The following is a 21817-nucleotide window of genomic DNA, read 5'->3' on the forward strand; positions in this document are numbered from 1 at the left end:
CTCCTATAATCCTAGTCCATACTACCATGAACACTCACTCACCTAAATTACTACCAACAGCCTCCAGGATGGTCTACCTCCTCTTGTCTTTGCCCCTCCCAAGGTAACTCTACATAGAGAAGCCAGTGATGACATTAAATGCAAGACTGTCAGATCATGCCCTCAGAGCCATTCAATAGTTTCCCATTCATAGTAAGTCAATGTCCTTTCACTGGTCTACAAAGCCCTACATAATCAGGATGCTGTGATACTGCTGACTTCACCTTCCAAGTTTCTCCCTCTCACTCATTCTGATCTGGCCTCAACCTGGCCTCCCTTCTGTGCTTTGGGCAAATCGGACTTACTCCTGCCTCAGGGCCTTTGCTCTTGCCCTTCTATCTACCTAGAATCTTCCTTCTCTGATATTCCTTCCCTTGTTCCCTCATTCAAGTTGTTACTAAACATTATCTTCTCAGTGCACTTACCTTGCTAGAGAATTTAAAACTGCATACACATTTTTGGCCCTTCCTATTCATCTCCTGATTATTTTTTTCTATAGTACTTAGTAATGGTTTCCTGGGTTCAAATCTCGACTCTACTACTTACTAGCTATGTGACTTTAGGCAAATTACTGAACTTCTCTGTGTCTCAGTTTCCTCACCAGTAAAACATGGAGAATAATATTACTGACCTCACGGGGCTGTCATGAGGTTTACATGACTTAAGAGATCTAAAGGTACTGGACCTGTAAAATGTACCATGTGTCTGCTTTCTTCATGTCATCATAATTATCTAGAATACTACATATTTTACCAATTTATTTGTCATCTGTCTCCCATCCCTGGAAAGTAAGTTCCCTGGGACACTTATTTATTCAACGCCGTATTTTCAGTGCCTAGAACAAGATCCATCTGGCAAAGCTCAAAAAATATTAACTGACTGAGGGAAAGAATAAATGTATGTTTTTCTTCTTAAATTCAATTCAGCACCCTATGTTGGGTTTGAACTCTAACAACAACCCTCTGCTTATGTATTTATTTTCCATTTCTATTTGGACCCACCTGGAGCATCCATAGCAATGGAAATCAAACCCTATTTTTTTATCTGAATTCTGTTTTTCTAAACAGAACTCCTATAACCCTGGTTTGCTTATCTAACTATACCTATGAATCTGCCAGTTCACCCTAAATATTCCAGGCTCTCATTTCCACTTTGTCATTAGGATTAACCCAACCCACATGCTATACTGTTTCTCCCAGTGTTTCTCAGAGTGGGGTCTCCCTGCATTCACAATCACCTGCACTTTTAACAATCCTCCAGGTACTTTTGATAAAGATGAGAAACCACTGAGTCCGACAGACAATTATAACTTCTTGCCTGTTCAGCAAATAACACTTTGAGAACCACTGACCTACCAAGTGTGTCAGTCTACTTCTTCCTAGTGTTTCAAAGCTCTTCCATTATTGCCCACAACTAACAGCTTACTTGGTCTTTAGTGGTCACGAACATTCACCAAGCAATTTAGGCAAGTTTATTACTGTAGGAGGAAAATGTCTTTCCTTTAGCACATTAACTCCCATGTGAGTTGTATATAACTCATGCTAGTTTTGAGCCCAGGGCCTCGTGAAGCATATGTAACTCACACATCTCTTCACCTTGGGAGCTGTGTGAACTATTTTCTAAGTTGCACATCATTCATGCATAGAAAACAGTAAAAAATAACAAATGTTTCATTAAATTAGGATCATTTTGTTTTCCAAGTTTTTATTCTATTTTTGTAATAAAACACTGTGCCCTCAAGGAAAAAAATTTTTTTCTAGCGTGGCAGTCAATGTATTAAATACATTATAAATTATAAATATTAATGAAAATGAGGACAATGAATTAAATCTTGAGCATTAGAATGAACCAGGCCTTTTTCAATAGAATTTCACTGAATCCTTCTTATTTACTTTGACTAGAAATAATACGAAGAAACCAAAGAACAAGATCTGAACCTAATTCAGATCTTTTTTAAAGAACCAGAAGCACCAACATACCTGATAATTCATGATGGCACGTAAACACATGATACAGACATGTATGTCATCTTTCTTACTCACTAATCTTGAATTTTTCAGGGTTCTTCTCCTTGGCAAAGTATTATATCTGCAAATAAAAAGAGAAACTTCTATAAAGTGACAGATTATTTTCTTAGCATAGGCACATGCACTTAAAAAAAATGGACATTATTCTTTACATGCAACTAAATAGTGACTGCAGGTCAAAACCACCACCAAAACTCACCACCACAAAGCTATTAATATTTCCATAGACTGCAAGGCCCACACAATTCTGTGTACTGGTCATCATCTTGTCAGGCCAGGTACAAACAGATAATAAAACTCAACCCCACTCATGCATATAACAAATCAGATTGTACGTGAGCTTTAGTAACAATCCCAGGTTCCCAATCAGTAGGCCAAGCTAGATTTGCAGAAGTGATCTGAGGCAGCATGCATGCAGACTGCATCTGCAACAAAGTGCGGGGTGCCACTTAGCTTATACTAGACCTCCAATCATTTGACCCAACTTTAGCTGCACCTTGCAATTACTCGGGAGTCCCTGCTTCAGAATTTAAACGTAGGCAAGGTCAGACCTTAGCAACGTTGGTTTCAGCCTGTGATATCAGATCATGAAATGTTGACACTATGCAAATACCTCCACAGCCTGATCCCTCACCTAAAGCCTGGTATGGCAGCTGAAACTTAGGGAGAAATATACTAATTATTTTCAAGAATTAAGATGTTTCAATGTTAGGCTTCATTCAATAGGCCCTACATTGCTGAGCCTTCATTCTTTCTGGAGCTTTATCATAGCTTGCAAGTAGTAAACAACTGAGAGTGTAACACGGTGCATGTGGAAAAGATGACAACATTGAGAGCTTCCATGTGAGTTTTAAATTATTGCGTCAGAAGCAAAGTCTTCTCTGCAACTCCAAGCATGAAATAAAGTCAAGATTTCAAAAGTTGTCAGCTACATTCTTATAGAGGAAGTCAATGACAGAAATGCCCCACAAAATAAGCTACAGCTTTCCTTTTTCTTGAAATAATTAAAAGATTTAAAGGAAGGTATGATTAACATTAACAACTTTCAAAAGTCCCAAAGGTGCAAGATAGGAGTTAAACTGAATTGACAAGTTTGTCTAAAATTGTTCAGCTGAGCAGCCCTTTAAATTTCATTTTCTGTTCAAAAACTATCAAACAGAAGAGAGATGATTCTTTCACATTCATAGTAAAGTCAATTTGCTAGTGAGCCAAACAAATTTTTGAAAAGCACTTCAATAAGTCACTTGCCTCGATAAACCTGAATATGTAAAACTTAGTTTACTCGTGATAAGGAGGAGGCTTTATTCAAGGATTTCCTGCTTTATTCACAGTTGGAAATAAAATTTCAGTAACCCAAAGTTGATCTCATGCAATTCCGAATGCACGAAGCTGAAGCTGAGATTTTAATGTTAGTGAGCCCAATTCCAATGTCTGAAATACAACTTTAAGATGTGTCATTTTGTCATAACCCCAGCATGATTATGACTATTAGCACACTTCTTAGAGGTCTCAGAGATCGGTGCAACTTCGAACAATAACCACACAGCCAGTCTGACTCAAGCATGTATGATATGAGCCTCTGAGTCTACATCTGAAGCTCTTGCCCTTCCTCTACCTTTCTTAACTTATTTTAACCTCAGTCTTGTATTCTTCAATGGAATCACTTGTTAAGTACATGATAATTTATTAGAGTGTCTCACTCTGTCACCCAAGCTGGAGCACAGTGGCCCTATCATAGATCACTGTAACTTCAAATTTCTATGCTCAAGTGATCCACCTACCTCGGCCTCCAAAGTGGCTGGAACTATAGGCACTCATCACTACACCCAGCTAATTTTTTTAAAATTCTTGTAGGGATGAGAGTCTCACTATGTTGCCCACGCTGATCTCAAACTCTTGGCCTCAAGCGATCCTCTCTCCTTGGCCTCCAAAAGTGCTGGGATTACAGGAATAAGCCACAGCACCTAGCATTTCATTTCGAATTGAAAGCAATGACCATACTAGCATAAAAAAGCCATCTAAGATTAAGTTTTAAAAAGAAAAGAAAAAAATGATTTCAATGGAATAAGTTGCCCTTTGCTAAATTATATTTATGTGCAGCAAGGATTGCAGAAGATAGACTGATCAATGCGAACTACTCTCTAAAGAAGATAGGAGAGGTTATTCTACACAGTGCCATGTTTCTGCATCACTTCCAAATACATTTTAATTATTCCAGCAAATAGAACAATCTTGCACCTGTAATTGTGTTTCCTAAGAGGTATAAAGTAACATAGCACATGCTTTCCTTTTATTTATTGATCCAGTACTTGATCTACATTTAATGTCTCTAAAAAGCCAAAATGTTTTTGTCATTTTGTGGCATGCAGAAACCAATAAAGGTAGAATAATATTATACCTACCAAATATTAACATGAAAGGCTTCTATTTGTTGTAGTAGATAGTTAATCTCAAACATATTTTTCTGGATCAACATTAATATATTTAATATGACATATCACATGCATACTTATTGATATTTAAGGAGTTTACAAAATATAGACTATATAAAATATCAATAAAAACAATGAACTTATTAATGATATTCTATGCTCAAAAACAATAGAACTAAACTTTTTTCTACAATGTATGGTATTTGGTTTAAAAATTATTTTCTCCAACTTTGGGTTTATACAAAAGTTAAGAATAAAAGGCAATATTTGAACTCATGTATTTTAAATCATAACATTAGAAAACACCACCATAGCCAATAGCAACAACAAAAATCATAGCACTGACAGCTGAAGGAGATCCATCATTTGCTCCAACCCTTTTTTAATACAGATAAGAAAATGAAAGCCCAAAGAAGTTACATCCACGCGGTAAATAAGAGATGAGACCAGGCCCCACCATAAGACTTCTCACTGCAATTCAGGGCAGTCACCTTCTACAAGTTCCTTCTCATCAACCTGACTCATCAATAATCTGTTGGGTTATCATGTGCAAAAGCTACCACCTGTGCTGGCTAGGTCCTTGTCAAATGTTCCCATCGTGTCTTCCTGACAGCACTTTCTGCTTCGGTCCTACATAGGTGTCATTTCCCACCCTGAATATAATTACTCCATTATGTGGGATTAAGGCTTAGTTTGCTGAGAACAGCAACACATATTAATAGCATCTCCTGCAGTCCACGATGACCAATCCACTTGGTAAGCAAGGTTTTCTTTTTAAATCTTCATCTTATATATATCACTTTTCAGGAAAGTGAGGATGTTTAACTTAACAGGAAATTTTGCTCTGTATTTTGGAATACTCATTCTAAAACAATTTTCTTCTATTAAATAAATGCACCCAGATAAATGTCATAATTCTTTACCCCTGAAAAGACAAAGTATTTTCAAAGGACTCAGTTTAGGATCACATTAAATCTATGAGACTAGATTTTAGGGACTGTGCCATGGGTTTGCATATACATTAACCTCTTCTTCAAAGAGCACATTTTACGGAATTTGACAATCTTTGTAACTAGATATTTGGTTTATTTGCTTTAATTACGATCTGAATAAATTATTACTTTTTCGGGGACAGGTTTTAAATTCAGCTCTAACATATGATGTTGATACTAGCTAATAAACACTTCCTTGTGGAGGGGGGTTTTAACAGATCCCCCAAATTGACCCTAAAAAGCAACAAAATTAGGACTAACAATTTATTAGCCACTTTACCACAACAAGGACACCTGGACCAGGTGAGCAATCTAGAGGAATGGCCTCTGGTGCTTGCCACCAGCCATAGCAATTCAAACCAAATGTCGTTTAAGGTCCAGAGTTGGTTTTATTAAGCACCTATTGTTTATGCTAGACTATGCTAAGTGCAAGGGAAAATGAAAGATAAAGATATTGCTTCAGTCTTCCAGGGCTTACCACCAGAGTTTAGGAAGCAATAGTAAGTATGTAGATAGCCCCTGTATTAAGATGTGCTCTATCCACACTTCAGCCCCAGCCCTCCCATCCCACTGCACTTAGCAAAGTGATGTACATTATAACATGTGAAGTGAATCCAGTAACATTATACACACACTTACACAGCACAACATGGTGGAACAATGGTAGCTGCATCTTCTCATAGGAGAATGCTTTTTGCAAAGCATCATACTTAAAATTTCTCTTTAGCCAGATTTGACTGAGATAGACCTACTCTTAGTAACTGTCTTTAGGCATCTAAAAGTTGTTTTTAAATGGATCTCTAACCCCTGAAGTAAATATAAAAGGAATGGACAAATTGTGAGATGAGTATCACAACGGTAACATGACAACATAATTAAATATAAAAGATTACCAATGCAGATTTAAAATATCCCTGTCTTATGATTTTTCTTTTTTTTTTTTTTTTTGAGACAGAGTCTCACTGTGTTGCCTGGGCTAGAGTGCCGTGGCGTCATCACAGCTCACAGCAACCTCAAACTCCTGGGCTCAAGCCATCCTCCTGCCTCAGCCTCCCAAGTAGCTGGGACTACAGGCATGCGCCACCATGCCTGGCTAATTTTTTTCTATGTATTTTTAGCTGTCCAATTAATTTCTTTCTATTTTTGGTAGAGATGGGGTCTCGCTCTTGCTCAGGCTGGTCTCGAACTCCTGAGCTCAAACGATCCACCCGCCTCGGCCTCCCAGAGTTCAGGATGACAGGCGTGCGCCACCGCGCCCGGCCCCTGTCTTATGATTTTTTGAATGGTGGAATTACAAGATACTTTCATTCATGGATTTTGTATACATTTTAAAATTTTACAGAATGGATGTATATTACTTTTCCAATAAAAGAAAAATGAACTCTTTTAGATGGTCTAGGTTTAGATCTACCTTAAGACTGAGAGCTAGTAGATAATGTGATCTTCCTGCTCTTCCACCACAATCACCCTACAGGAAATCTCCTCCAAGGCCTCTTTAGGTGGAGAGCTGGTCCTGATCTACCCTAAAAAAGCAAATTTGCAGATTTCTGCGATGAGGCCAAAGCACAAAACACATAAGACAAAAGAACCAGGTATCATTAGAAAAACTCAGCTTTGAAAATTTTTTTTTTTTTTTATTTCAGCAAATTATGGGTGTACATATGTTTAGGTTACGTATGTTGCCCTTGGTTCCCCCCCGCCACCGAAGTCGTGTTGCAAATGTCCACCTGAATGGCAATAAGGCTGAATGTAGTGGTTAGCAGTTTCCGCAGAAAAAGGATAAGTGCCACAAAACTCTATCCAATGTATGAGTGACACTGATTCACTTAGGTAGGGTTGGAAAATCACAGCAACAATGTGTCACCAATTAAAATTCAGACGGCTCAAATGAAACTAGTTACAATAGCCAAATAATGTATGTGAGAAGTGCTGCTGCATAATCATGTTAACACAAGTGAATCAATTCAATAAACTACCTTTCAAAGGGTAGATAGATAAGACAACGTGCATCTGAGTCTTCGCCACAGCCCTTTAGTCTAAACAATCTTCACTTTTGCAAACATTGATCATCCTAGTTTACCTATTTGAATAAACTCTCCACAAAGACCTGAGCTTTACAGGGATTAAGCTGGTGACTCAGTAGGAGGTCTGAGTGCCTCTGTGGCAAACTAACACCCTTGGATGTGTTCTGTTACAGAATTACATAAAGTGAAACCAGTTACTATAATATTTTCTTCCTGAAGCTATTACGAAACTTCATATAAAACAGAGACTATTTGAGCAGAGCCAATTGGAGAGTGTCCCTCCAATTCATTGCGGTAAATTTTAAAAAGCCCCAATGAGACGCAGCATCAGTTTCTCCATGGTCTCCCATGGATAATTGAGGCAAATAATCTTTATTTAGTCCTGTCCCATGCAATATGTCTTGCATGGCCCCAGACTCTGTCAGTCAACAGCTAATGGTGCATGTTCCCTTAACTGAGATTTGAAATCAGCTTCAGCAACAATGCACTCCGCTGGGTTCCCTTTTTCATCACCAGTAGTTCTCAAATCTCACTGTACATCATAGCCTAATGGAGGATGGTGGGGGCGGGGAACAGAAGAGGAGGAAAGGGATGAGGGGGATGGGAGGAAGAGAAGGAGGAAGAGAAGGAAGAAGAGGGAGAAGAAGAGGCAGAGGGAGAGGGCGTGGGGGAGGAGAGAAACTCTGAAGACACTCCAACTCCATCCCACCCTCTGCAATGACTGCCAGGCTGCTGGTTTTCAAGGCCACTGTGTAACTGAAGATGGAGGGATGGGAATAGGGACACGTTGAAATGCCACAAACCTTGCTGTTCTGAGATTCAGTCATTTTTCCTGACTAGATGGCTTCCTGTATTGCTGCAAGACTTAGTTAATTTCTAGATTTCTGAAAAAGTTTATTCTATTAATTTTTTTGCCAGTTTTCTTATCACTTTTATGGAGGAGAGCATATTCAGAGGTCCTTATTCAACCACTTTCACTGGGATCCCATAACAGACATTGGGAGATCATTTTCTCCCCAACCTATTCAGTCTGTAACAATGCTTTCAAGTTGATGGGTGGAGGTCTAACGGAGGTGATGAACAGCCGGGTCTCTCTGGTGACTCAGACAGGTTCCCTGAGATGTGAAGATGGGAGAGAACTCCTTTGGATTTCCAGGGGGAAAACAGAGTATGGAATGTTATGGAGAGATTGCGACTCAATCCCTAGACGACTGGGGCCAATTATCTACATGCCATTCGAGAGCCTTTCTCCTCCCAACCTAGCAGGCAGAGATTTGGGGTTCCAGATGCCTGGACACAAAAGAGGGATCTCTAGGAGGCAGAAAACAACCCTGAGTCTAATTTTTGGAGCTCCTGCCATTTGTAGGAAAAATAATGGGAAAGGGATACTGAGAGATGTTTTTGTAGGGAAACTAGTAGCAATAAATTTCTCAGGCCCTCCTTTACATCAGCTTCGAGAATTGCCTGCTATTTTCTCAAGCACTGGGCTAAAACTCTAAATATTACCCTAACATTCAAAAAGATGAGAGCTGACAATTAGAATTCATAAAGCTGTGAATACGGAAAACAGATTACAGATTGCAAAATTCACTTAAGATCAAAACCAAACAGAAATCACTCTAACCACTTGTATTAGTTTTATGCATATCTCAGCATGTACCAGTTCTGTGTACATGAAATAATAATAAATGAAGAAGTTATAAGTCAACACTAGTATGAGTGGTAGGCATAAGAAAACCAAGCAATTTTTGCAAATATCCTTTAAGAAACTATACAGAACTTAGTTTAGTACTATGGTAACAACGGCCCCCTGAGCCACCTGCTTCATGCTTGACAGAGAATGTACTGAGCAGCCCATGGTGAGCACCTCGACCCGCACAGCAGCAGCTGTGGGTGCTCCAGGGAAGGAAGGTATTTCTGTTTTGAAAGTCAGAACCACAGTTTAGTGACCTCCGACCAGGAAAGCAAATTTGAATGTTTGACTCAAGAAGGCAAAAAGAAGGCAAGGCCAGCAAAGAAAGCCCAGGGAAGTGGTTTTCTTGGATCTGAGGAATGACAGATAACACAGTAATTTCTCTGACCAGGTACATGGTCATAGCCTGAATTATATATAAGGTTCATTAAAGTTCTGGTTAGAGTCATGTTTTTGCTATCCTTAAAACTATTACCCATTGTAAGGGAGTCAAAAAAAAACAGAAAAAGAAGATGACGATGATGAAGAAGACTACTGTAATTTTGAGCTAGTCCCTTATGTTTAGGAATAGAAAGCAGTACATCTACAAAAATAATAAACAACAGGTGATAAAAACAGTAAGTGCTAAGTAGCATATCTACGATAATTCTGGGAGTACAGGAGACTGCTACTCATGAGCAGAAGGTATATTTCAGTGATGCCTTGAGGTAAATATGATCACCCATATATGTCTCAGTAACATATACATATCTCTAGACATGTAGACATATTCTAGTATGTGGGTTGTGTACATGTCTGTCTCTCCTTCTGAGCTATTAGCCACAGACTGCATAACACTGCAGAAGCTTGAATGAATATTTCCTGAACTGACCTAACCAGGCTTTCCCAGAGTCTGGCAAAAAGGTTTTTCGAAAGCCTTCTATGGAGCTTCCATGCCAACATTTGTGAGACTCATAATATCTAGGCCCTAATGTCAACAAGAAAAAGAAAAGGTGTATTTTTTCTCTTACAAAAAGTATTTTCAAATAGTCTATCACACTATTGAGATATCAAACTAATATCTACCTATAAATAAGAATGATATCTACCTATAAAGGAATTAGAACTCCCTTGGAAGCTGATGTAAGGGCTCAGCCCAACTGGAACGAGACGCCAGTGGAGTATGTCACATAATTTGGCAGAATTGTACCAGTCTTTTATGGTTCCAAGGTCTGGGCTAACAGAACTTTAACCAAGATTTGGGGTTTTAGATTTCCTCTCTCTTACCCTTCAGACATGACATCACTTGGGCATATTTTTTTCTATCAATTAAACTTCACAAAATATATGATGCTTAAAAAAAGGAGCCAAGCATTTTTCTGTCTCTATAGCCAAAAGAAACAGAGCCGAAACAGTCGAATCCAGATAGTTCAAGGTAGAGGTACAAGGAGAGAGAGAGAAAGAGAAAGAAGAGTAAACAAACTTCCTAATGAACTTTTAAATCCGGTATTCAAATTTTCTGTTTGTCTCTATTTCCCAGTAGAGGACCAGATAACAGCTAGAACAGAGCCTGTAATCAAAGGTCTCAGGACATGCTTTTCAAATGGAGTAAGTGAAAGAACAGGCTGCTGACTCGAAACATAAATGGAGAGCCATTATCTGAATTTTCTGACTTTTCATTACATTTCCCTTGTCAAAGGCATTTGCTATCAAGTGGCTAATTAATCAGGATATGTCCCTGAATGAAAAATGTCCAAGGAAACCATCTCACTCCTGTGACCTTTAAATAGAAATATTTCTATCTTTATCCCAAATTACCCCCCCTTTTCATAAACCTTCAATAAATCATTGCCAATGGGCTACAATGACAGCTTCACAATCTGATCTTCAAAATAGTACATAACTGGCCCTAAAGTACTGCCAGCCAGACTCATCTGTTCATTGTTTCCTACGAGAACCATGCAGTCTTACCACCCAACCACTTCTCAGACCACTCTCTCCTGACCTCTCCCTTTGCCCAGCCATTCCTCCAGGTCTCACTCATTATCGTTTCACATCCACACCAAGTCTCACGAATCTCCCCCTTGGTTCTGTGGTTCACTCTAGACTCTAAATTTCCATGTCATTAGTTCTGGTTCTATCACATGGCATTTACCATATAAGCTAGCATATAGATGCATGAGCACAAACATGTATACACTAATAAGTCCCTTATCAGTCGTAAATCATATACAAATACATTATTTACTATGTCCTTCTGTATCCTCAGCACTTGGCAAGGCACCCTTCACATACTAAGTACATAATAAATCTTGCCCATGAAGGTACTACACCACAGCTGTAGGAATTTGCTGAGTCCTCTTCATGTTTTCTTTAATCCTATATAGTATAAGGACAACTTATTCCAAATCTTGCCTCCTTCACTTACTGTTTGATCTCAGGCAAGTTGTTTAACCACTATAGGCCTCAGTTTCCTCAAAGGAATAATTATAGTAGCTATACTTTTAGGCCACAGTGGTTCATGCCTATAATCCCAGCTGCTAGGGAGGCTGAGCGGGGAGGATCCCTTGAGCCCAAGAGTTTGAGGCTGCAGTGAGCTATGATTGTACCACTGCACTCCAACCTGGTCAACAGAGCAAGACCCCATCTCTTGAAATAAAAAAATAAACAAATAATTTAAAATAAAAAATAAATTAAAAATACTCTAAAAACTACTTCCATGAAAAACACTGCCAGGAATGTAATCATCACTGAATTAAAATGTATAAGCAAGGACTTAAATTTGAACTCTTCATCTCTTCCCATAAATCCACTAAGCATATATAGCATACTATTCACAAAATGCCATTCCACTAAAATAATAATTTTAGGAAAAACAATGAAACTCCTGTTCTGAGGAGCTTAGGAAGAAATATCAGTAGTAGCTGATCTACTGAAGGCAGTGTGGATCTTGGTTTCTTCCCCACAATGGAAAGGTCAGCTAGGATGACCTCCAAGGCCTTTCAAGCTCTGTCTGTCCATGACCCTGTCTCTTCATTAGACAGCCCTCCACCTCCATCACAAAGCCTCTGTCCCTGAAAGGACAGGTCCTTCTCTCTTTCCCAAACATGCCTGATCTTTGATACAAGGTTGTGTTCATCTCACATTCTTTTCCTTACACCTCCACCTGAAGCAGCCTTTCCTCACCCTGAAGACCAACTCTGGCCACCACCCAAAGTCCCAGTTTAAAATATGTCCCTTCCTCCACACCCTAAATTAGTTCTCCACCCTTTTCTTCAAAAACTCAGAGCGCATTTACTTGTTGTCTACGTCATTTTTTATTCAAATCTAATGGATAAATCTTGGACCTTCTTAAAATTTAAAAATTACTTTCTCTTGCACCTGAAATAATGCAGCCTTTGTCTTCATAGATCTAATGTGCACACATGTGCCTACACTGCACCATTAAATTTGGCTAGATCTGTAGCCACATTGATGGAAACCTATCTCAACTGAAGGCACACAGGCTCTAAGTTTAGGAAACGGCACAGACTAGGTTTCTACAGTATCAGTATCGACACTTTTCCTTCTGGCCAAGCTGACAAATGTATGGCAAAATAGAATCCAATAGCTGATAGAACTCAAGGTGCGTGTCATGCTACAAAATGTTTAATAATCACTTTAAATAGTCAAAAAATAAAGTTTGAACACAAGAAGGAAGAGTGTGTCAACATTAGAATTTTGTTCAAAAACCTTGCATTTCAGAACAGAGTGTTTTTCCTTTTTTCTTTAATCAAGCCCCATTTATACAGTGTTTTAAATTTTCTGAAATCTCTTTTCTTCTTCCAAGCATAACCAATCCTTTTTGCCAAGTGATAACTGATAAGATTGCTGTATCTATGTTATTACCTGGAGATTAGGAAGAGGGAACTAAAATCTGCATTTGGATATAGAAGACATATACTAATTAAACAAAGCTACCAGAATAAGTCTTCTTTATACAGCATGAATATCCTTTTTCTCTTTCCAAAAAAGCCCCTGTAATAGTAATAAGAATGCAATATACCTTAAGGGTTCAAATTCTTAAAATGAGGAATCATAATATGATAACAGAGTGTATCGAAGTTTAAAAGGCAGTGGGTTTTATTCCAGTGCAGTGTGTTGGCGCTAAGCCATGAGGTTATCATATTATAACATGGAGAGCAGTCGTGATGCCCTGCTACCATGCCCTGTGAGCTCTCTTGGGTGTCATTTGCACCCGTGACTTACGAGATTTTCCGGTTTGAAGCCTCATCATCAGTGTGTAAACTGAAGCTGCTCCAGAGGCAACAGGGGGAGAAGCAGCTCTGTGGCATTTGAACTGAAGATACTCAGGCAGAGAAACCAATCTGGTAGTGGCATGAGAGATGAGTGGAACCAGAGGAAGAGGAGACAGCAGGATGAGAAAGAATAAAGTAGAGTAGAAGACGATCGCAAATGAGGTGGCAGAATTAAAAAGGACAACAGAAAGAAAGCCAAAAGGTGAAGGTAGTGCAGGGCACAGAGAAAGAAAAGAGAGGAGGAGGAGAGGAGGAGGAGAAGAGGAGGAGGAGAGGAGGAGGAGGAGGAGGAAGAGAAAAAACATGTAAACAATCTTTGGGTATATGAAAAGCAACATGTACCATATGCCTGTACTTCTGATTGCTGTTTTTATAAGTCACAGATGCTTTCCAATGACCAAATACAGAATTAGGCACAAATCCATGAACCACAAGAGCTGGAATATCACTGATATACACTGGTTAAAAACAAAAACAAAAATCTAAGCTTCACGTCAATAAGTGGCATGAAAGTTACTGTCATGTTGGCTTTCTTGAGTTACTAGAAACCATAAAGCAGAGTCAAAGGAAATTCAAATGTTCCGTTCCTCAGCTTAGAATTGTTTAAACACAAAACAGGAGAATGTGATGTTGGTTTCTTAGCTGGTCATCTTCAAGCACACCTGCCAACCAGAAATGTCATATAGTTCCTGTGTATTTCCGGATAGAATTTCCATTATATCTATCTCCAGACTTTGGGTCTGTCTTTCCAATTTGAAATTAATTCTAGCAGGATCCACCTTGAGCCAACTGTGAAGCAAATCACAGGCTGGCCTTTGATGTTCCTATACCCCCAGCCTTCCAGCACCCAGGACTACATCCCTCCTTGGACCTGGGAAGTTTCCCCTATTTTCCTGATTCTTCCACTGTACTGGAAACAATGTGCTCTTAAAAAACAGTCTTCCATACTTAAAAAAAAAAAAAGGCATAATGAATTACTAATCAGAAAAATGAATCCTTGTTAAAGTGGTAGCTGGCCAATATATGACACTTTCTAAGTATCTAACGATGGAAAACCAAATTAAAATGTACTTTTTAAATTAAATCCCTTACATATGAGAATTTCCATTCCAGTACTAAGGTGGTCAGGGAATTCTTCAGGTACAATTGGTCTTTAACTTCCACATTGGCCCCTATGTTCCTCTGCCCACATGTGAAGTTGATGCAGATTAGTAGTTTATACAACCCTTTGTGTATGGCAAATACCATGAGGTGAATTGAAACGATGCTCTTTATTTTTATTGAATCAATTTATTCTAAACCCATTAAGATTTCTGACATTTCTAAACCAGGAAAATCTGAATGGTTTGTTGCAGATATCATATTCAAACATCAAATCCTTCAGCAGAACTGAACTTCATTATAGAGAACTGTTTAACCTTCCATGATCAAAACCCAAGACAATTAAAAGCAAACCAAATACAAAAGGTCTGAAAACCACGTATTCACTGATTGCAATCTGACACATGGACCCTACTACAATAACCTAATTCCGATGATGATCCTAAACACTTAGAGAAATAATGTCCCCGTGCCAGATCATGCCTGAAATAAGTGAGACAAATTTTTTAAGCTAAAAAGAGTAAGAAACATTTGGGAATGGGGACCTTATTAATAATATTTTGTATTAAACTCATGGACCATAGAAACCTTTATAAATTGGCTTTAGATGATATCTCTATCTTGACAGGCAGGGGTTTTGATTTATGCAGCAAAGTACAATTAATTCTAAGTACAGTGCCTGGCAAATTATAGAAGTTCAAAAGTATTTTTCAATGGTAGTGAAATGGGTGCACTTTGTTCATCTGCAATTACACATGAGGCAGTGGTTCCATTAGGTCTGCTGGGAACAGGACTTCAAAAAGGCAAACATGTCTGGAAGGCTGTGGTTCAAGGCCATTTTTGCTGGCTATGAGCAGGGTCTCTGGAACCAAAAAGAGCACAGAGCTCTTCTTAAAAGTGAAGGTGTTTATGCCCGAGATGAAACTGAATTCTATTTGGGCAAGAGATGTACTTATGGATACGAAGCAAAGAAAACACAGGGACTCCTGGTGGCAAACCAAACAAAACCAGAGTAATCTGGGGAAAGATAACTCAGGCCCATGGAAACAGTGGCATGGTTGGGGCCAAAATCTGAAGGAACCTTCCTGCTAAGGCCATTGGACACAGAATCCGTGTGATGCTGTACCCTTCAAGGATTTAAACTAATGAAAAGTAAATAAAGAAAAGTGGATTTGTGCTCTTCAAAAAAATATATTTTTCAATGAGTGAATGATTGTAGGTTTGAGTGAATGAACAGCCTCAGCAATATTATACCCATTACTGGTATAGGTGGTCAGCACCAGTCCTCCCTCAGCATGGTAGTATTTCAGCCAGGAGAGATTAGAGAGGGAATCCTTAAGAGGAAATGTAAGGTTGGCAACTGAAGCACACCTAAGCAAAGGATCACTGCTTAAAGGTATCTCATTAATAAAGATAATCACTACAGCACTCTGCATCTATGACTAAGAAAACACCCCACAGAGCACACACCTGAGCTACCACTAGGGGAGGGGAAGGGAGAACAAGGCAGGGCTCTCTACATTCTCAGATCTCAACGTGCTGCGTCTACCTTGGAAGCAGCATCTACATCAAGATGTCAACATCTCCCTAGTTTCAAAAACTTATCTGCCAATAAGACTGCCCTGTTACATCATTTGGCAGCAGAATTCTCTCAACTTTCTGTGTTGAATCAAACTATGGTGTTTCTAGAAAGCTACTTAAAGCTATAGAAGACTACCCAAGGGAAGATCCCAGGAACTCTTAAAGAAACTCTCATTTAGAGTCACTGGAAATGAGGCAAGACATGTTGATACCCTGCCCAGGTATCACCAAAAGAAGTGAGGGACCCTCTGTCCCAGTGTATTCTTCCAAAGTTGCCTCCTGACTACAGGAACTTACCGCATGCCAGAATGTCTTCCAGAGCGGGAGACACTGTTGCCCACAGGTGAGGGCAGGTTGCTCCCTCTGTGCAGGTCCTCAATAGACCTACTCCAGGGCCTTGATTTGTCCACTGAACTCTCCACAGTACTTTCCATACTTTCAAAGTCAAAACTAAAACAAAAGAGAAATGTCACTTCAGACTTAAAAATTCACGTTCACACACACACACACAGATGTGCATAACTTGCTATTCCTATAATATATCTGTACCTTAGTATAGGAAGTCCTTGCCGACAAAGACACCTAAAAAGGAAATACGAAAGAATTTCTATGGACTCAGTGTTAGCTTCAAAAATACAAAATGACACATACTGGGCCTGGCCAAAGAATAATGGAACAATAAACAGCAAAAATTAAATAGTGATGTATTATTTGTATTTTACTTTATTCTACATAAGGCTTGCTAACTTACCAATTGCTAACATTGCTATGATGGAAGGGAGAAAAGATCTTACAGCTGTCTTCGTTTTGCTTTAACAAGTCAATATGTTAGGCTCATACTAATTTATTCCTACCCATCAATTTTCATTGAGCATTTTCTCCTAGTGTGTTGGCAAGTATACTTTTCCAACCATATGTGGCACATTACTAGCAAAGTTATGGATTTGCTTTGATTTTGGAATCTCTTCCCAATGTGGTGCTCTTTAAAGTAAGACTGTTGTTTCTCTGACATTTTTTGAGGTTATTACTCATGTTCACCACGTTAGAATAAATGGCAAGTTAAGTTGCTCATTCTTATATAGTTTAGGAACAAAGTTTTTAAACAGAGAGGCTTCTGTGTTCCGTGCATTCTTTTTTCCCTCACAAAGTCAGTAACTCTGCTTTCTCACGAAAACATTGCATTAATTGTCTCTACCCACAGTCCCGCCAAGCAGCACCTGATCAGACGGACAGCTGAACAGAAGGCAGCTATACTTAATATCCTCTGGAAGATTTTACAGGATATTGCAGAAGAAAAAAACAACAATATGCATTGGAAACAATAGTATGACTTTTTATGACTTTATAAAAGTATGACTGTCAAAATAAAATATTTGAGTAGAATGTTGAAATTTGGTGATGTTCTCCACCTATTAAAAACTAATCAGACATACAAAATCAGCACAGGGGTCTGATCACAGACAATTTTGTCACGCCTTTGGATGCAGGAAGCAATGCCCAACAGCAAAGAGGTGGAATGCGGTAATCTAATAAAAGCTTAACTCGAGAAAGCTGTAACAGAGTCGGAGCATGCAAGGTGAGTGGGCATCTCCAAACCACTCACAGCATTAACGCGCTCAGCCGGCCACTCTGCAGCCCCCATGCCATTCAGCGGGTCAGCACTCACATGTTCCTCTCAGCCCATCCCTCACTCTCACACAACAGAAAAAGGAAACACACACAGAAGTGAATGCTTCTATTTTAGGGCTTGGGTATGAGCCTGTCGTCTCATACTCCATCCTTGCATGTCCATGGGCTAGGAAATTGTCACGTGCCAAGGAATAGTAAAAAAAAATTTCTGAAATTTTAGTTTTCAGAAAGAAGATAAAATTATATATCTATATATAATTTATTATCTAATTAAAGCAAAGCAAAACCAAAACCAGTAAGCAAAGAGAGTAAAGCTAACACCACAAAAAACAACAACAACAAAAACTCTCACAAAGGTACAAGATTAGGAAATCAGAGCTCTGAGTTCTGATCTTTTGTCGGCTACTGTCTTACTCTATAGAGTATAAGAATTCCCTCAGAGTAGCACAATCTTTCTGCATTGGTCCCATGTGAGGGTACATTTGGGAAAGTCGGTTTACAAGCTCTGTTGTCATGTAGGTAAAGGAATCACTAGAGCAAACACAATATAAAGCATGCTATTCTTACCTGTTATTCCTGAAATTTCTAAATCCTCCCTTAATTCCGTAAATATCACTCTCGATTTTAAAGTATGCAATAGGGTGATATTATTCTGTCTTGTCATGTAATATGAAGTATAAGGGAGATTAGTAGTTTTTGATGTAATGGAGATAGATAAGGAAGGTCCATTAGAAGAGCATGCTATAAAAATTAGAATTATATTTCAGAGGACAATTTCTCAAGAAAAAAAGAACTTGACTGTCGGTTTTTCTTAGTCTATTCCATCTACTATATGAGAGGTATTAAAACGGAAACCTACTCAAGCTGTTTTGTTAATAGTTTAGTTTTTGCATCTGTAAGGCAGGGGTGTTTATAGCTTTTGCCTCACAATTCTCAGGGAAGGAATGGGGATTATAAAATAGCATCCAATTGCGTCTTAGAACTCTTTTGGAGTGAAGCACTATAAAAAACAAGTTACTGCTTTTAAAACAAGAGTGGGAGAAGAAAAATACCACATAGGCCAAAATCTTCCAAATTAAAAATACACTATTATTGCCTCAATCTGTGTGTATGAAAGTGTATTTGTGGATACTAGAATGTTTTTTGATTAAAGGAGAAAATGTGGAGAAGAGAATGTCCCATTCAAATGTACTCTTTCCAGTCCTGTTATAAAACACTCCAGGAGCCAAGAAAATGAGAGAATTTTATGAAACAAAACAACAAGGTTAAGAAACAAAAACAAAACCAAAAAAACGAAAAACATAAAAAACAATGTTAATAAGTTGATTTTTTTTCCCCTGCTCTGCCCCATTCAGTTTTCCCCCTTCACCTTATGGGAAGGAAATCAAAACACTACAAATACATATAAAGTAAAAAGAAGAGCCTCTTGCTTACCTCTTCCTCCAATGCCACTGTTTGGTATCTATTTCTGTGATCATTTACGAGCATATACAAATATACATATAGACACCATTTTTAAAATCAAAAGGGAGTCACTCTTCTGCATCACCCAACAATAATACATCATATATCTTATCTAATAGCTGTTAGAGTATTCTACCATATAGATATATGTAAACTAAGCCCTAAAGAAAGTACTTCTTCTGAAAATAAGAGCTCCTCTAAGGGTGATTTTTACTCACCTGTTTCGTTTCTGCTTCAAAGGTAATTCTAGTAACAATTATGTGATTTGTTTTAGTTACCCAAACAGAAACAAACCTCCTTAAACCCTACACCACATCTGCTTCTGGGTTTCTCCCCTCGGTGCGGTATATAATTTTACCACTGAGTTCCATCTTCCATGACCACATAAAATTCAAATGCAAGCAAGCCAAGTTTTACTTACGTTACTGCATACTGTGCAAATGACAGATATTCCACTAGAACATCAAGACCCTTGTTTTCTTCATTCAAAAACTCTCTGACCCATCTGTTGAAAAAAATAATAATCATTGGAGAGGTTGATCACATAACCTGCCATGGAAAGGACACAGTGGAAGGTTTTGTTTTTCCACTGGACATGTTCATTGGCTGAAAGAAAATACAGAGGAAGGCCTAGATATTTCACACAAGGTAACAGCTTTTCAGATATGGTAACTAGGAAAAGTACAACATTTCGATATGCAAGAATAAGGACTAAATAGTGCACGTTGCCATCTTTGCATTGTACTGCTTAGGAGACTTAAGATAACCTATAAGAAACTTTCTAAAAAGAAAAAAAAAGGCACTTGCTAAATGTACTCTTTCCACCCCAACTGATCCACAGCCTGCTTGTTGAAGGCGGCAAGACCACGCGGGAATGAGGCAGATTGGGGACATGACAACGTAACCACTGAAATCCAGGCAGGATTCCAAATGCACACTCAACTCCTCCTTGGCACACCAAGCTACAGAAACCACTCAACCAGCCAACGGGAGACCAGTGTTTGTGGGCTTCTAGAAATTCAATAGGGATAATGATTTACTTAATTTTTTCCCGAATGTTAAAACCTTTTTAAAAGCTGCAGGCACCACATACCATCATCAAGGTCAAAACGTGACAAGTATCAGGTTTTTTTAAAATATTCACTGTTAAATAATACCACTTGAATAGTACTCAACAGTTCACTGAGAAAGTTTACACATTTTTATTTGTCCTTCATAATAACTCCAAGAATAGTCAAACAGAATCTTAGGTACTCAAGATAAATATCTTTATCCCATTTTACAGATTTCCTCCAGTGCACTCATCTTCAAAGAACATGTGGTACCTGATTAAACCTTCCCTAAGTTTGAAACTCCAACAAATAAATCAAAAAGTCAGCTACTATCACTGAAATGACACCTGAGGTACATCTGTCAACTGCATCTCAAAATGGTCGTTTTCTTCCATGAACACCAAGCCAAAAAGGTTGACCGGCTATGGATATGACAGCAACTATGGAAGCCAGTTTAGCTAGCTATTAAAACAATAGCTGGACAATCCTACCATGTGTCCCTTAAGAGTGAGCAACCCTTTGGGATTTTTTTTTTTTTTTTAAGATAGTCTCACTCTGTTGCTCCAGCTAGAGTGCAGTGGTGTTATCATAGCCCACTGCAACCTCAAACTCCTGGGCTCAAGCAATCCTCCTGTCTCAGCCTCCCGAGTAGCTGGGACTACAGGCATGCACCACCAAGCTGGCTAATTTTTTCTATTTTTAGTAGAGAAGGGGATGTCGCTCTTGCTCAGGCTGGTTTCAAACTCATGGCCTCAAGCAATTCTCCCATCTTGTCCTCCCAGAGTGTTAGAATTACAGGTATGAGCCACCGTGCCTGGCCTGGGATCTTTGTCTTAAAGGAAGAAAAAATCCCATGGACTTGGAATGCCTGGTTTTTAAATTTTGTTATTTGGAGTATTTCCTTTTTTTTTTTTTATCTTTACATTTTTAGAGACAGGGTTTCATTCTATCACCCAGGCTGGAGTACAATGGTGTGATCATAGCTCATCGCAGCCTCAAACCCCTGGGCTCAAGGGATCCTCCCACCTTGGCCACCACCAGCCCACAAAAGTAGCTGAAGCTACAGGTGCACATCATCACCCACAGCTAATGCTTTTTTTTTTTTTTTTTAAACAAACAGGATCTCACTACTATGTTGTCCATGCTGGTCTCAAACTCCTAGGCTCAAGGGATCCTCCTGCCTCAACTTCCCAAGTTGCTGGGGTTACAGATGAGAGCCATCACATCCAGCTTGGAATTTTTTCTTTGTTGTATTCTCAAGCTCATTCTTTCTTACAGTCCCGTCATCTCCATGATGTAAACTCAGGTCTACACACAGTACCAAGAGGCAGCATAGTGGGAAAAGTAGAAAGCTTGCCTTGTATTTTTCCCCGGTATGCCTCAGACAGGCAATCACAAAATGTATGCAATTAACATAGCTGTGTGTAAGCATATAACATTTAATTTAAAAGAGACCTAGAGTGGCAACATTGGCAAAGAGAACACCACCTGGTAGGTCTCACAAAG

General features: G+C 38.8%; 1 protein-coding gene and 1 pseudogene across 1 annotated transcript in view; one reads left to right on the forward strand and one right to left on the reverse strand.

Moving 5' to 3' along the window:
* The window catches only part of FMNL2 (formin-like 2), a 157898-nt gene that overhangs the window by 77104 nt on the left and 58977 nt on the right, over positions 1 to 21817 (reverse strand). Inside the window, exons 5-7 of the mRNA XM_012659111.1 lie at positions 19681 to 19764; positions 16464 to 16616; positions 2019 to 2127 (exon numbers count right to left, since the gene is read on the reverse strand). Of these exons, the coding sequence (XP_012514565.1) occupies positions 2019 to 2127; positions 16464 to 16616; positions 19681 to 19764 (346 nt within the window). The remainder of the gene's footprint in view (positions 1 to 2018; positions 2128 to 16463; positions 16617 to 19680; positions 19765 to 21817) is intronic.
* Positions 15395 to 15726, forward strand: LOC105822405 (annotated as a pseudogene).

Source organism: Propithecus coquereli, unplaced genomic scaffold (genome assembly GCF_000956105.1).
Source record: "Propithecus coquereli isolate 6110/MARCELLA unplaced genomic scaffold, Pcoq_1.0 Scaffold118, whole genome shotgun sequence".
NCBI lineage: Eukaryota > Metazoa > Chordata > Mammalia > Primates > Indriidae > Propithecus > Propithecus coquereli.